This window comes from Glandiceps talaboti, chromosome 12 (assembly GCF_964340395.1).
Source record: "Glandiceps talaboti chromosome 12, keGlaTala1.1, whole genome shotgun sequence".
NCBI classification, from domain to species: domain Eukaryota; kingdom Metazoa; phylum Hemichordata; class Enteropneusta; family Spengelidae; genus Glandiceps; species Glandiceps talaboti.
This window is the reverse complement of record NC_135560.1, coordinates 2,313,947-2,332,116: the sequence shown is the minus strand read 5'-3', so window position 1 is coordinate 2,332,116 and position 18,170 is coordinate 2,313,947. Positions and strand designations below refer to the sequence as shown.

General features: G+C 35.9%; 1 protein-coding gene across 1 annotated transcript in view; it reads left to right on the top strand.

Moving 5' to 3' along the window:
* The window catches only part of LOC144443590 (uncharacterized), an 80,068-nt gene that overhangs the window by 39,103 nt on the left and 22,795 nt on the right, over positions 1-18,170 (top strand). The window contains exons 9-15 of the mRNA XM_078133129.1: positions 593-808; positions 1,040-1,150; positions 5,773-5,943; positions 6,655-6,726; positions 9,641-9,721; positions 11,025-11,186; positions 17,339-17,392. Of these exons, the coding sequence (XP_077989255.1) occupies positions 593-808; positions 1,040-1,150; positions 5,773-5,943; positions 6,655-6,726; positions 9,641-9,721; positions 11,025-11,186; positions 17,339-17,392 (867 nt within the window). The remainder of the gene's footprint in view (positions 1-592; positions 809-1,039; positions 1,151-5,772; positions 5,944-6,654; positions 6,727-9,640; positions 9,722-11,024; positions 11,187-17,338; positions 17,393-18,170) is intronic.

Sequence of the window (18,170 nt, the reverse complement as noted above, 5' to 3'; positions counted from 1 at the left end):
CGTCTGTGTCTGTGACTGTGTCTATGTCTGTGTCTGTGACTGTCTCTGTGTCTATGTCTGTGTCTATGTCTGTGTCTGTGTCTATGTCTGTGTCTATGTCTGTGTCTGTGTCTATGTCTACGTCTGTGTCTATGTCTGTGACTGTCTATGTCTATGTCTGTGACTGTGTCTATGTCTATGTCTGTGTCTGTGACTGTGTCTATGTCTGTGTCTGTGACTGTGTCTATGTCTGTGTTTGTGTCTACATCTGTGTCTGTGTCTGTGACTGTCTATGTCTCTGTGTCTATGTCTGTGTCTATGTCTACGTCTGTCTACGTCTGTGTCTGTGTCTGTGACTGTCTATGTCTATGTCTCTGTGTCTATGTCTGTGTCTGTATCTGTGCCTGTGTCTGTGTCTGTGTACATGTCTGTGTCTACAAATGTATGTCTGTGTCTGTGTCTGTGTCTGTGTCTGTGTCTGTGTCTGTGTCTGTGTCTATGATTTATATAACTAGTGGGAGAACACAGCATTTTTCCTATTAACCTGTGTATGATTTATATAATTAGTGGGAAAACACAGCATTTTTAACCTGTGTATGATTTATATAATTAGTGGGAGAACTCAGCATGAAGCCTTGGAAGCATCACACAAGTTGAAACGTCCTGAACCTAAGGTGGTCAGACTCCCTAGCAAACGTTACATAAGAAGAGCTTCAGCTCAGATGGACTCCACAGGTGTACCAATAATTTCACAGTGGGCTCCCTATCAAGACAATCTTATTGTAGAGAATGGAGTTACTAAATCAGTGGCTCCTGCACCAGTTAAAAGGTATTGTCTATAGAAGTTAATGTATTTGCTTGTTTGGTAGAAATAAGTTCCTACAGTGAGACAGCATTGATATTGTGTCCTTGCAAACATGAAATGAAATGTTTCTAAATTTGAATTTATATTGACTATTGAATGAGAGACGTATCAATGAGATATACAAGTCATGTATCTCCTTATTTGCTAAAGATCTATAAAGAAGTCTAGCTTCTATAATTTTCTTTTTTTTACCAGTGGTGCCAAAACAAACCCACAGCAGAAGAAGAGCAGCCAGAGAAAAAGTCCAGAGGAAAGTCACAGTACTAAGTCAGTACCATGGGAGGGCAGTACAAACTCTAAACCAGCGTAAGTCTGGAAAATTTAACACAATCATATTATGAGTATACATAGTAGGTCTTAAAATAATTAAAAAGACATTATTAGTCATTGGAACTTTTTTATTTATTTATTCAGGTAAACCAACGGGCATAAAGCCCATTTATAGGCACCTTTAGAAACAAATAAGGAAAAACAAGCACTAAAAAGATAAAAACAAGGGGTAGCAATAACAGAAAGAAGTGACATGACATAAAAGGCAAACACAGAAATAAAAACAACAAAACGGGTAAAATTATTAAAAACACACAGCTTGAAGCACACGCCGAAAGGCGGAAACAGGACTAAATAAATCTTATAATGTTTGGATTTGCTTTAAAAACATCATTACAAGTGGTTAAACATCTTAAAATTGGGGAATATTTTCTCAGATTTACTCTGGAGGCACTGATGCAAAAGATATGGTTATTACGTAGCTGTCTGCTCTGTACATTAAAACAAACCTTGTACAAAATGGATGGACAATTATAGCATGAATTGACCAGTTTGTAAACAAAAATAGCATCTAAAATCTTTCACCTCCTCACCATTGGGGGAAGCTTAAACCTAGCACATAGCGAATCGTAATCTGTTGAAGTATATTGCACATTTGATTTAAAACATAAAAATTTAATAAATTTCTGCTGTACACGTTCGATTTTATCAATTTGAGTTACTTGCCATGGTGACCAAATTACACTGCAGTACTCAAGATGGCTTCTAACATGGCTCACATATAAAGATCTTAATGTAGAAATGTTGGAAAAATTGGCACATGTACGTTTGATAAAACCCATCATTCTAAAAGCTTTCCTGACAATACTATCAATATGGGTGCTAAAAGACATCTGTGAAGAAAGTAGAATACCAAGATCTTTTATACTATGAACACAAATAAGGGGACCATCAGCAATACTGTAATTGTATGTAATCAGTTTCTTTTTGTTACTAAATGTAATTACATTACACTTCCTACTTAGTGTAGTTTATAGAAAACATAGGTATCTGAGAACTTAGTGTAGTTTATAGAAAACAGAGGTATCTGAGAACTTAGTGTAGTTTATAGAAAACAGAGGTATGGAAGAACTTAGTGTAGCTTATAGAAAACAGAGGTATCTGAGAACTTAGTGTAGCTTATAGAAAACAGAGGTATCTGAGAACTTAGTGTAGTTTATAGAAAACAGAGGTATCTGAGAACTTAGTGTAGTTTATAGAAAACAGAGGTATCTGAGAACTTAGTGTAGCTTATAGAAAACAGAGGTATCTGAGAACTTAGTGTAGTATATCTCAAAAAGTACTTGGTCACCGAGTCTGAAACTTGGTGAGATGTTTCTGCATGTTATTCTTCAAAACATTTTGACAAAATTGGCCCTAGCAACCATGACCACGCCCTTAGCAACAACCAAATGGCAGTATATTTTGGTCAAATAACAACATCATATGGTAGGCAAATGAATAAACATTCAAAAAATGTATGCAAATACCATAGCAACCATGACCACGCCCATAGCAACAGCCAAATGGTCGTGTATTTCACAAAGATAACAACAGGGATTAATAGACAATTGAATAAACGTTCAAAAAATGTATGTAAATTTGCCTAGCAACAAGACCACGCCCATAGCAACAGCCAAATAATCATGTATATTGCAAAGATAACAACAGGAATAGAAAGACAAATGAATAAACATTCAAAAAATGTATGCAAATGTGCCTAGCAACAAGTCAATTTTTCTGGTATTACGGCTCATCTCCGGCTCACCTTCATTACCGGAAAAATAACCTCTTGCAGGAAGATATGGAACGGTATTTGGCAAATAACATATAATTGAAGATTCACAATGCTATTGAGTCTACACCTTACGTCACTTTTTTCAGCCTGAAAGATTGAAAACCTGCATTTGTAGTATGATAGGAGAAAAGCAGTATAGTATAACATTTACTGGGCTCAAAAAAAAATATTTAAAAAATGACTTGCCAACTGGACAAGTAGAAAATGAAAAATATTTGTCTTAATCATACAGTACTTGTCCACAAAGTTCCTTTTTAGTCCCTGCCGGACGAAGTCCGGAACGGGAACTTATGGATTGGGGTCCGTGTGTCCCTCCGTCCGTCCGTCCATCCAGAGCCGTTTCTTGGAGATGCCTGGACCGATTTTTTTCAAACTTGGTACAGGGGCAACATACAATGGCATACATATGCACGTCAATTTGTTTCATGATACGATCCAATATGGCCGCCTAGCAGCCATTTTGTTTCCAAATTTTCCCTGTCCATAGCCATAACTCAGACATACTTGAACAGATCTCATTCAAAGTTGGTATTAAGACAGTGTTCTATGACATACATGTGCATATCCTCTTTCATCGTGATACGATCCAATATGGCTGCCTGGCAGCCATTTTGTTTGCGAATTTTCCATGTCCAAAGCCATAACTCAGATATGCTTGAACAGATCTCATTCAAAGTTGGTATTAGCACAGTGTTGTATGACATACATGCTACCAGATCAGTGTGTTCTTGACAATTGCCACCAGATCAGTGTGTTCTTGACGATTGTCACCAGATCAGCGTGTTCTTGACGATTGCCACCAGATCAGCGTGTTCTTGACGATTGCCACCAGATCAGTGTGTTCTTGACAATTGCCACCAGATCAGTGTGTTCTTGACGATTGTCACCAGATCAGCATGTTCTTGACGATTGCCACCAGATCAGCGTGTTCTTGACGATTGCCACCAGATCAGTGTGTTCTTGATGATTGCCACCAGATCAGTGTGTTCGTGAAAGATTTTGTGTGATGTTTAGGAACAAATACATATGCAATGTGTTGTGATCAATCATTGATCCCTTTTTTGTTTTGTTTAATTTGTTTAATGTCAGAATAATATTAATTTTTAATTAACACTACTTAGATTGTAAATCTAAAATTGTTGACATTACTCTTACACTACTTCAAGCCCTGCCATCATTGTAATGACCAGGACTGAAAATAATAAGCTTTTACTTGTTCCAAACAAGTGATTCGAGTCAGGGCTCAATATTAACGCCGGCCCAGTAGCCTGCGGCCACTAAAACTTCAGGCTGGACCAGAAGATTTTGGAAGACCTACCCAGCTGGACCAGTCGATTTTGCTGCTCTGTTACCTCAGCATGTTTCAGCATTTTCAAAATTATGCTTAAAATTGTTAAAAGGCTGATTGCATTCCTCAAAAAATAATTTTTTGACCAGTTTTTAGCTTTGAATCGGTGGTATCATCAGGAAATGAACGACTCCTTCATGGTAATGCGTCTTTCATGAGTCAGCCCCATGACCTTGGAAGACATTCTTTGTTCATTGCGCATGTGCAATAAATTATGACAGCTTCTTGCAGCATAGGCCTAATGCAGTACGATGTTTGTTACAAGCTTCAATTGTGTCATAAACACAGATTTCTTGCATGAATGTTACAAAAATAGTTACTGTACAAAATGACTCAAAAGGAAGTGATAGCTATCGTGATCATTTAAATAGTTTCAATTTTGGAATATTTGGATGTAAGTTTGTTGGTGTTGACACTGCGACATCTTGCTATTGCTAATAACACTTACAAGTTACAAAAGACACATTATGTATACTGTACTCAAGGTAAACCAAGACAGTCTTAATTTTGTACACATGAATGGCATGTTACCGATGTTGTATTACTTTCTACAGTAAATCCCAAAGGAGTACTGTGAGTTCTAGAAATGTTTACATGTTGTCTGGATTATTTTGACAAGTTTACAGTGAAACAAATCTTTCATAGAAGTAATGATTTTCAAGCAGAGTGCTGCACACTGATGACAATCACCAAAGTGTTCCCAAAAGTTACATACTAAAATTAAAATTGGATAACTTGAAAAAATTGCTAAGGATGTCAATGCCACTTTGTTAGTAAGTGAGTACTCCTGATAAAATCATACAGTAGTTCATGACAAAGTTATACAATGAATGTAATAAATTTTATAATAATAATCATTTATTGCACCTCCAGAGACATGTAATGTGTTGGAACATGGTTGAAAAATTGCTTTAAAAATAAGAACAATAGCGATGAAAAACAAGTTGATATTCATTTGCTCAAAGACGAAATTAACAAATCTATATATACATGTATATATATTTTTTAATATCGGTTATCATAGGTTTGGTAGGTAGGACCATGCTTACTTTAAAATGGCAAACTCTACATGAAGTGAATGACCACTGAGCCACAGTGACATGCTATAATACCCAACTGTACAATAAAATTGCGGAGATAGAAATTGTGGTAGGGCATGTAATTTTCAAAGTTACCTGCCCAATGGGCAGGTGGGTAAAAAAAAATAATTTCAAGGCCTGTGAGTGTTTTTAGAATGTACATGTGTACTTTTCGCAGTGAACAAATAGAATTTCTCAAGATCATTGATTTTTAAAACCTCATTCTAATGTAAGTAAAACTTATCTATACCTGCACAAACTTTCAAAGTGGTAGTTTTGACAAATTAGCAAATTAAAAACAAGAGGGATTGAACTTAGACTCTATGATTGCACACACAATATATTTTGGTATGTTAAGTCAATTTGTATACCCTATATTACACATATTACACAGAGGTCTATTCACTCCTGCTGGGGGCTCCCCAGTGTCTGTAAGAAGTGCAGCATCAACTAGTAGGAGAAGGTCAAGGTCAAGGTCACCAGGCTCAGGACGACATCGCCATCACCATCATCACCGCAGTTCAGGCAGTGAACTTGAAAGTGATTCTACTCACAGGAAACACAGGTATTTGTAGTTTGTATACTTTTACACAACCAAGTATTATTAATATTATACAATGTGCCCACAATACACACTCAGTAGTGATTTGCCAATAATGGGTATCCTCTCTCCAAATATGGACTATGGTGCATTCAACATTGTCATACCCAGGTATAGTACTACATGTATCTCCAAATATGGGGTATGATATTGCTAATGCACCATAATCCGTATTTGGACATACTGTATCTTGGTATGGCATTAATCATTGAATGTACCAATGTCATATTTGGGGAAAAAACTATCTGGGTAAGACAATGTTGAATGCACCATAGCCAGATACAGTTTTTCCCCAAATATGACATTGGTACATTCAATGATTATAAATGCCATACCAAGATAGGGTATGTCCACATATGTACTATGGTGCATTCAAATTGTCATACCCATTTATATTATATGTACTATATCCAAATATGGACATTGGTGCATTAACAATGTCATACCAAGATACAGTAAGTCCAAATATGGACATTGGTACATTCAACCATGCTATACCCCAACGCATTATGTCCATATATGGTCTTTGGTATATTCAGCAATGCAATACCCAGATGCATTATAATTTCCCAATATGGACTATGATACAAATACCCAATATAATGAATACAAGTGTTGTTAGTAATGAAAATGTCACTGTGTTGATCACACTCTAAAACTTGTTTGTGTTATTAGACATCATCATCACCATAGATGTCATTCTGGATCTGATACTGATAGTGATTATTGTCGTCATCGGAAACGGAGGTAGGGCACTGCATGGTTATGGTTACCATAGTATATGTGTCATAATGTCATCAGTAGTGTTGTACATGTGATCAGTAGTGTTGTACATGTCAGGAGTGTTGTATGTGTCATCAGTAATGTTGTACATGTCATCAGTAGTGTTGTACATGTCATCAGTATTGTTGTACATGTCATCAGTAATGTTGTACATGTCATCAGTAGTGTTGTACATGTCATCAGTAGTGTTGTACATGTCATCAGTAGTGTTGTACATGTCAGGAGTGTTGTATGTGTCATCAGTAGTGTTGTACATGTCATCAGTGGTGTTGTATGTGTCATCAGTAATGTTGTACATGTCATCAGTAGTGTTGTACCTGTTATCAGTAGTGTTGTACATGCCATCAGTAGTGTTGTACATGTCATCAGTAATGTTGTACATGTCATCAGTATTGTTGTACATGTCATCAGTAGTGTTGTAGATGTCATCAGTAATGTTGTACGTGTCATCAGTAATGTTGTACATGTCATCAGTAGTGTTGTACGTGTCATCAGTAATGTTGTACATGTCATCAGTAGTGTTGTACATGTCATCAGTAATGTTGTACATGTCATCAGTAGTGTTGTACATGTCATCAGTAGTGTTGTACATGTCATCAGTAATGTTGTACTTGTCATCAGTAGTGTTGTACATGTCATCAGTAGTGTTGTACGTGTATTAGGAGTGTTGTACATGTCATCAGGAGTGTTGTACGTGTCATCAGTAGTGTTGTACATGTCATCAGGAGTGTTGTACGTGTATTAGGAGTGTTGTACATGTCATCAGGAGTGTTGTACGTGTCATCAGTAGTGTTGTACATGTCATCAGGAGTGTTGTACATGTCATCAGTAGTGTTGTACATGTCATCAGTAATGTTGTACATGTCATCAGGAGTGTTGTACGTGTCATCAGTAGTGTTGTACATGTCATCAGTAGTGTTGTACGTGTATTAGGAGTGTTGTACATGTCATCAGGAGTGTTGTACGTGTCATCAGTAGTGTTGTACATGTCATCAGGAGTGTTGTACATGTCATCAGTAGTGTTGTACATGTCATCAGTAATGTTGTACATGTCATCAGTAGTGTTGTACATGTCATCAGTAATGTTGTACATGTCATCAGTAGTGTTGTACATGTCATCAGTAATGTTGTACATGTCATCAGTAGTGTTGTACATGTCATCAGTAATGTTGTACATGTCATCAGGAGTGTTGTACATGCCATCAGTACTGTTGTACATGTCATCAGTAGTGTTGTACATGTCATCAGTAATGTTGTACATGTCATCAGTATTGTTGTACATGTCATCAATATTGTTGTAGATGTCATCAGTAGTGTTGTACATGTCATCAGTACTGTTGTACCTGTGATCAGTATTGTTGTACATGTCATCAGTAGTGTTGTACATGTCATCAGTAATGTTGTACATGTCATCAGTACTGTTGTACATATCATCAGTAGTGTTGTAGATGTCATCAGTAATGTTGTACGTGTCATCAGTAATGTTGTACATGTCATCAGTATTGTTGTACATGTCATCAGTAGTGTTGTACATGTCATCAATATTGTTGTCCATGTCATCAGTAATGTTGTACATGTCATCAGGAGTGTTGTACATGTCATCAGTATTGTTGTACATGTCATCAATATTGTTGTACATGTCATCAGTAGTGTTGTACGTGTATTAGGAGTGTTGTACGTGTCATCAGGAGTGTTGTACATGTCATCAGTAATGTTGTACGTGTCATCACTGGTGTTGTATGTGTCATCAGTAGTGTTGTACATGTCATCAGTGGTGTTGTACCTGTTATCAGTAGTGTTGTACATGTCATCAGTGGTGTTGTACCTGTGATCAGTATTGTTGTACATGTCATCAGTATTGTTGTACATGTCATCAGGAGTGTTGTACATGTCATCAGTATTGTTGTACATGTCATCAGTACTGTTGTACATGTCATCAGTATTGTTGTACATGTCATCAGTAGTGTTGTACATGTCATCAGTATTGCTGTAAATGTCATCAGTAGTGTTGTACATGTCATCAATATTGTTGTCCATGTCATCAGTAGTGTTGTACATGTCATCAGTAATGTTGTACATGTCATCAGTACTGTTGTCCATGTCATCAGTAATGTTGTACATGTCATCAATATTGTTGTCCATGTCATCAGTAGTGTTGTACATGTCATCAGTAATGTTGTACATGTCATCAGGAGTGTTGTACATGCCATCAGTACTGTTGTACCTGTGATCAGTATTGTTGTACATGTCATCAGTAATGTTGTACATGTCATCAGTACTGTTGTACATGTCATCAGTATTGTTGTACATGTCATCAGTAGTGTTGTACATGTCATCAGTAATGTTGTACATGTCATCAGTAATGTTGTACATGCCATCAGTAGTGTTGTACATGTCATCAGTAGTGTTGTACATATTATCAGTAGTGTTGTACATGTCATCAGGAGTGTTGTACATGTCATCAGTAGTGTTGTACATGTCATCAGTAATGTTGTACATGTTATCAGTAATGTTATACATGTCATCAGGAGTGTTGTACATGTCATCAGTAGTGTTGTACATGTTATCAGTAGTGTTGTACATGTCATCAGTAGTGTTGTACATGTTATCAGTAGTGTTGTACATGTCATCAGTAGTGTTGTACATGTTATCAGTAGTGTTGTACATGTCATCAGGAGTGTTGTACATGCCATCAGTAGTGTTGTACATGTCATCAGTAGTGTTGTTCATGTTATCAGTGTGTTCTCTTGTGCTATTTGTACAACAATGTGATTAACATGTGAATATAGCTAAGAGAATAACTGGTAAACTTTGTGAGTCACTTTCACACAATTAGTCTAGATAAACTTAAGTAATGTAATGAAAATATGGTGTTCAGGTCAAGGTCACGTGGTGGTGCAAGCAGTGGTAGTGATTCTGACAGCAGTAGAAGAAGTCATAAAAGTAGAAGACGACGTAGGTAAGTCACAAATCTAGTTGTCAATGACTGTTTCATCTTGACTTTAACAGTTATTGTTAGCTCAATAGTGTTTGTTTTGTAGCACTTCCAAGCTAGAGTCATTTAAACATATATCGATTATTTTACATTACGTACTAGTTGTTAGTCCCCCGCCGGGCGAAGTCCGGGACGGGGACTTATGGATTGGGTTCCGTGCATCCGTCCGTCCGTCCGTCCGCAGCCGTTTCTTGGAGATGCCTGGACCGATTTTTTTCAAACTTGGTACAGGGGCAACATACAATGGCATACATATGCACGTCAATTTGTTTCATGATACAATCCAATATGGCCGCCTGGCAGCCATTTTGTTTGCAAATTTTCCCTGTCTAAAGCCATAACTCAGACATGCTTGAACAGATCTCATTCAAAGTTGGTATTAGGACAGTGTTCTATGACATACATGTGTATATTCATTGTTGTCATGATACGATCCAATATGGCCGCCTGGCAGCCATTTTGTTTGTGAATTTTCCATGTCCAAAGCCATAACTCAGACATGCTTGAACAGATCTCATTCAAAGTTGGTATTAGGACAGTGTTCTATGACATATATGTGCATATCCATTTTCATCGTGATACGATCCAATATGGCCGCCTGGCAGCCATTTTGTTTGCGATTTTTCAATGTCCAAAGCCATAACTCAGACATGCTTGAACAGATCTCATTCAAAGTTGGTATTAGGACAGTGTTCAATGACATACATGTGCATATCCATTTGTTGTCATGATACGATCCAATATGGCTGCCTAGCAGCCATTTTGTTTGCGAATTTTCCATGTCCAAAGCCATAACTCAGACATGCTTGAACAGATCTCATTCAAAGTTGGTAATAGGACAGTGTTCTATGACATACATGTGCATATCCATTTTCATCGTGATATGATCCCCCATACCCAACCAATCCTTTATTGTTGTAGGCATGTTCCATGTCCAACAAGCAGACACAACATATCTAAGTCTGTTTGATTTAGGTTCACAAGTGTTGTTGCGTGATAATACCTTAAAACACAATCATAGCGGGGATTATGTCATTCTCAATGACTTGTTTTGTTGTATTTTTTTACTTTGATGATGACTACAGTCACTGTGACTACAAGGAAGTGGTTTCAAGTTTGACTTGTTTGCACCTCAAATGTTTTTTTTTCCAAAGATTTTTTTCATTGACTATTTTGTATACTGTCATAAGATTAGTACCCCTGACAACAATTCTAACACTTATTTTCCCAGTATTATGCTAATTTGTTGAAACCATCAATTTGTCAGGAAATCAGAAGATAGGATGGTAGAATCTGAAGAACAATGGCGTTATGTTCAACAACAACAACAACAACAACAACAACAACAACAACAACAGGAACAACAACGTCAGTGGGAGGCAGAAAGAATGGGTCCCCAGAGTGCAGTTGTGAAAGATTTAAGGAATGGGTCAGTAGAATTGTACCAAGTCATTGTGTGATATCTACCATGTATTCTTGGTATTAACATATATTAGCTGTAACTTAGATATGTCATGAAATCAGCTGTACAGAACATAGTATTATGTTATTAATCAGCTGTACAGAACATAGTATTATGTTATTAATCAGCTGTACAGAACATAGTATTATGTTATGAAATCAGCTGTACAGAACATAATATTATGTTATGACATCAGCTGTACAGAACATAGTATTATGAAATCAGCTGTACAGAACATAGTATTATGTTATGAAATCAGCTGTACAGAACATAATATTGTGTTATTAAACTAGCTGTACAGAACATAGTATTATGTTATTAATCAGCTGTACAGAACATAGTATTATGTTATGAAATCAGCTGTACAGAACATAGTATTATGTCATGAAATCAGCTGTACAGCACATAGTATTATGTTATGAAATCAGCTGTACAGAACATAGTATTATGTTATGAAATCAGCTGTATAGAACATAGTATTATGTTATTAATCAGCTGTACAGAACATAATATTGTGTCATGAAATCAGCTGTACAGAACATAATATTATGTTATTAATCAGCTGTACAGCACATAGTATTATGTTATGAAATCAGCTGTACAGAACATAGTATTATGTTATGAAATCAGCTGTATAGAACATAGTATTATGTTATGAAATCAGCTGTACAGAACATAGTATTATGAAATCAGCTGTACAGAACATAGTATTATGTTATGAAATCAGCTGTACAGAACATAGTATTATGTTATGAAATCAGCTGTACAGAACATAGTATTATGAAATCAGCTGTACAGAACATAGTATTATGTTATGAAATCAGCTGTACAGAACATAATATTATGTTATGACATCAGCTGTACAGAACATAGTATTATGAAATCAGCTGTACAGAACATAGTATTATGTTATGAAATCAGCTGTACAGAACATAGTATTATGAAATCAGCTGTACAGAACATAGTATTATGTTATGAAATCAGCTGTACAGAACATAGTATTATGAAATCAGCTGTACAGAACATAATATTATGTTATTAATCAGCTGTACAGAACATAGTATTATGTCATGAAATCAGCTGTACAGAACATAGTATTATGTTATGAAATCAGCTGTACAGAACATAATATTGTGTTATTAATCAGCTGTACAGAACATAATATTGTGTTATTAAACTAGCTGTACAGAACATAGTATTATGAAATCAGCTGTACAGAACATAGTATTATGTTATGAAATCAGCTGTACAGAACATAGTATTATGTTATGAAATCAGCTGTATAGAACATAGTATTATGTTATGAAATCAGCTGTACAGAACATAGTATTATGAAATCAGCTGTACAGAACATAGTATTATGTTATGAAATCAGCTGTACAGAACATAGTATTATGTTATGAAATCAGCTGTACAGAACATAGTATTATGAAATCAGCTGTACAGAACATAGTATTATGTTATGAAATCAGCTGTACAGAACATAATATTATGTTATGACATCAGCTGTACAGAACATAGTATTATGAAATCAGCTGTACAGAACATAGTATTATGTTATGAAATCAGCTGTACAGAACATAGTATTATGAAATCAGCTGTACAGAACATAGTATTATGTTATGAAATCAGCTGTACAGAACATAGTATTATGAAATCAGCTGTACAGAACATAATATTATGTTATTAATCAGCTGTACAGAACATAGTATTATGTCATGAAATCAGCTGTACAGAACATAGTATTATGTTATGAAATCAGCTGTACAGAACATAATATTGTGTTATTAATCAGCTGTACAGAACATAATATTGTGTTATTAAACTAGCTGTACAGAACATAGTATTATGAAATCAGCTGTACAGAACATAGTATTATGTTATGAAATCAGCTGTACAGAACATAGTATTATGTCATGAAATCAGCTGTACAGAACATAATATTGTGTTATTAAACTAGCTGTACAGAACATAGTATTATGAAATCAGCTGTACAGAACATAGTATTATGTTATGAAATCAGCTGTACAGAACATAGTATTATGTCATGAAATCAGCTGTACAGCACATAGTATTATGTTATTAATCAGCTGTACAGAACATAGTATTATGTTATGAAATCAGCTGTACAGAACATAGTATTATGTTATGAAATCAGCTGTACAGGACATAGTATTATGTTATGAAATCAGCTGTACAGAACATAGTATTATGTTATGAAATCAGCTGTACAGAACATAGTATTGTGTTATTAAACTAGCTGTACAGAACATAGTATTATGTCATGAAATCAGCTGTACAGAACATAGTATTATGTTATGAAATCAGCTGTACAGAACATAGTATTATGTTATGAAATCAGCTGTACAGGACATAGTATTATGTTATGAAATCAGCTGTACAGAACATAGTATTATGTTATGAAATCAGCTGTACAGAACATAGTATTGTGTTATTAAACTAGCTGTACAGAACATAGTATTATGTCATGAAATCATCTGTACAGAATATAGTATTATGTTATGAAATCAGCTGTACAGAACATAGTAACTTATGAAATCAGCTGTACAGAACATAGTATTATGTTATGAAATCAGCTGTACAGAACATAGTAACTTATGAAATCAGCTGTACAGAACATAGTATTATGTTATGAAATCAGCTGTACAGAACATAGTAACTTATGAAATCAGCTGTACAGAACATAGTATTGTGTTATTAATCAGCTGTACAGAACATAGTATGTTATGAAATCAGCTGTACAGAACATAGTATTATGTTATGAAATCAGCTGTATAGAACATAGTATTATGTTATGAAATCAGCTGTACAGAACATAGTATTATGTTATGAAATCAGCTGTACAGAACATAGTATTATGTTATGAAATCAGCTGTACAGAACATAGTATTATGTTATGAAATCAGCTGTACAGAACATAGTATTATGTTATGAAATCAGCTGTACAGAACAAAGTACTATTTATAAGAACCAAGCCCTTTAATCAAAAACAATTTATGATCTATTTAAGCAATTTTAGATTGTCTTATATGTGTAATTGTTGTATATAGTTTCTGCCTCCATGATTTTAGAATGGTTTTTGAGGTGTGTGTGGTGTATTGTATGTTGTATATTTCTCTCACATAATTCTACTTTGATATACAAAATGTACATGTTATATATTGTAAATGTGCAAATAAGTTAATATGGTGTGTTTCTGTCACTATATGGTGTGTTTCTGTCACTATATGGTGTGTTTCTGTCAGTATATGGTGTGTTTCTGTCAGTATATGGTGTGTTTCTGTCAATATATGGTGTGTTTCTGTCACTATATAGTGTGTTTCTGTCACTATCTCTGACTGGGGTAGTCAACAAAAATGGGATTTTTGTATTAGTAGTTTATTACATAATCCAATATTGCAGAAATAGGGCAGTAGATTTTATAAAAATTGATAACAATTTGACAGTTACTTAATCTCCAACAAGGACCGAATATTAAAATACCACCCCTAGTTATGTTTTTAGCACAACTGAACTTGAACTTGCTCAGCAACAAGACTACTATAGTATGTTCATAACAACAGCCAAATAATGGTGTATATTGCAAACCTAAGAATAGGGAAGGGTATGCAGGTGGATATACAGACATCCAAAAAAATTACCACATGCCTAGCAACAAGATCATGACCATAGCAACAGCCAAATGATGTATATTAATATTGTAAGGATAACAATTAATAGGCAAGTGTATAACATTCATAAAATTAGCACATATCTCGTAGCTGCAAGACTATGCCCTTAGCAACAGCCAAGTGATGGTGTACATTGCAAAGGTAACAACAGGGATGGTAAGGCAGGTACATGTAGATGAACATCCCAAAAAATGACATATCATCACCCAGCAACGAAGATACTGCTCATATAGCAACAGTAAAATGATGGTGTATATTGCAGTGCATGATAGGCAACAATAAGGCTATAGGTCAGCATGTGGATATAGATTTTAAATTTTAACACACAAAATGCACAGTTGTGCTTCAACACCATTGGCACTATATTTATAAACTTTTAAAGAAGTATGCCACTGATCATGAGAGCAAAGTGTGTGTTTGGTGAACTATAGAACTAGTGATTATGTTTGCCAAGTTGTTGAACTAGCTGACTCTTAATTACGTGTATCTTATTTAGCTATTATTTCATGAATCACCGTCAAATTTCACCTTTTGTACCACATATAACAAAAAGATAGCTACAGTTTGTGGATTGGTTTGAGAAAAGCTTATAAGATAAATCTGAATTACCAAATAGTAAATAGCATTTCATTACATTGTCAAGTGATACATAGCAGTGATTATATTCATATATCTCTTCCATTACAATAACTGTCAACATTTCACGTTTCACACATTGTACTTGTTTTTATTGTAATGTTGGTATAATGTTTCCTCCACTTTTTATGTGATGTGTGCCATACCTTTGTATCTATTGTTAGTTTGATAATGTTGTTTTCTTTTAGAAAAGAAATCTTATCTATTAAATGAGTACTTAGAGTTTTGTGAATGCCCCAGTAGCTTAGCTGTAACTAAAACTTTGTTATCCTAATTCTTGTTTGTGTCTTCCACTTTGTGTTTTTGTACTCACTGTGGCATAGGATGGCATCATAATCACATTCTTTCAATATTCCACACTTTACTATTTGTTTTCCCAATCCATACCTGATGCATATTTGTTTACATACAGACTAGACTGTCGATAGTCGTTCGTGCCTTTTTTGCTACGTTTTAGCTAAAACTAAAGTCATTGCCTCGCTCCGATCCGGAGCAATACTATATCCGCATACTGATCAGCAAGTGCCAGAAGCACGAGCGACTGTCATCGCTCGCTGTATCTCCCTTTCTATTACTTATTCATGATATGACGTCATGGAATTGGGCTTTTACTCTATCATATGATTTGCATGCAGTTCACTCAACATTCAATGCATATACACATACACTGCAGTGCAAATTTGACCCTGTAAATGTATTTTGATGATCATAATCAAGTAATTTACCTTTCCTATCTTTCTTTGTGAAAGCTTGAAATTACGATTTTTGACATTTGTACTGAAATGACATCGTTGGACGACCTTGATGCCCAACATTGCAATTTCATTGACAATGTCATGCTCATACACTCACTAGTCTATGGTGCCATGTACGTGTACAGTCTACTAGCTAGCTGCGAGTCGAAGGAGCTCAATTGGCTCCAACTCATGGACTGTTATCATGCAGATAATTTTTCTTCTCTGAAAGTCTTTCAAGGGTGAATAGTTTCTCCAATGCGTCTTGATATGTTAACTCACTTGGTGACTCTGGCGACGCCATGTTTATTTTGATTGACAAGTTTTGAGAACAATGACCCCAATGTCAAACATGCTACAGTAAAAATGTTCTTACTGTTATTGTGTGAGGGCGTTTGTGCCTTCGGCACTCACTGTTCGTGCACCTTCGGCAATCACAGTTCCTATCAGTATGCATTAGTATTCAGTGCTACGGAGCGAGGCGACGACTCTGATTTTGATGAAACGTAGCAAAAAAGGCACGAATGACTGTCAACCGTCTACATACGGACATGAAGTCAGTGTAGGCAGTAAAATCACTTCTTAAAGAGATAATTCAGCTTAATAAGGCATGAATTGTCTCCAGTAGAAGTTTGTACATAGTGGAAATGTATAGTTATCAAGGTTATACTATGTTATGATATATGTAATGTGATCGCATACGTAGTAGTAATAAATGTAATGTTGTAATTGATTCATTCTTGCATGTACATGTATAGTTCTTGTCTGTTTTAATGCATGGGAATGTCTATTTACAATCCAAGCACAATCTCTTTACACTTAAGATCTGTTTGTCTCAATCATTATGTCTAAATCAACTTTGTTTGGGTGACTTTATGATTTTTCAAGGTGATACACTCATGTAGTATATTTTGTAGTCTAATGTGTTGCATGTACATGTAAAACACAGACATACGGTTTCTGTAGGGTTGGCTATGTAATAGTTAATTAAATGCACCATTTTATTGATGATCTTTCTTTCTCTCTCTTTCTCTAATGATAATTTTTAATTTGACAGGACTGTCCCTACTACCTCTGATAATTCTGAGAAGAAGTGGAGACGGGAACGACCGTATGTCTAATCTTCTTAACTAACAAAATCTCAGTAATTTGATTTCATGCTAACATACTTACTTTGATACTTTGCAACGTATCCAAACTCTATATAGTGTATTCATTCATATAAATAGTTTAAGTCACACAATTTTTACTTTTAGACTTAATTGACATTTCATCTTAATATCATATTTCTAGAACTAACATACTTCAATTGTTCCTGGTTCAGAGAGAGAGTCTGTGTGTGTGTGTGGGGGTGGGGGGGGGGGGGGGGTGGGGGGGGGGGGTGTGCTTGAGTGTGCATGTGTGCACGGTGTGTGCATGCATGTGCCGGTGTGTGTGTGTGTGTGTGTGTGTGTGTGTGTGTGTGTGTGTGTGTGTGTGTGTGTTTGTTAGTGGATGTGGATGCATCTGTGAGGCTCGGTGTGTATATGTGGGGTATATGTATGTATATATAAATGTCTGTGTGGGTGTTGTTGGTGTCTGGGTGTGGGTATGGGTGTTGTTGGTGTCTGGATGTGGGTATGGGTGTTATTAGTGTCTGGATGTGGGTATGGGTGTTGTTGGTGTCTGGATGTGGGTATTGTTAGTGTCTGGGTGTGGGTGTTGTTGGTGTCTGGGTGTGGGTATGGGTGTTGTTGGTGTCTGGATGTGGGTATGGGTGTTGTTGGTGTCTGGGTGTGGGTATGGGTGTTGTTGGTGTCTGGGTGTGGGTATTGTTAGTGTCTGGATGTGGGTATGGGTGTTGTTGGTGTCTGGATGTGGGTATTGTTAGTGTCTGGGTGTGGGTATGG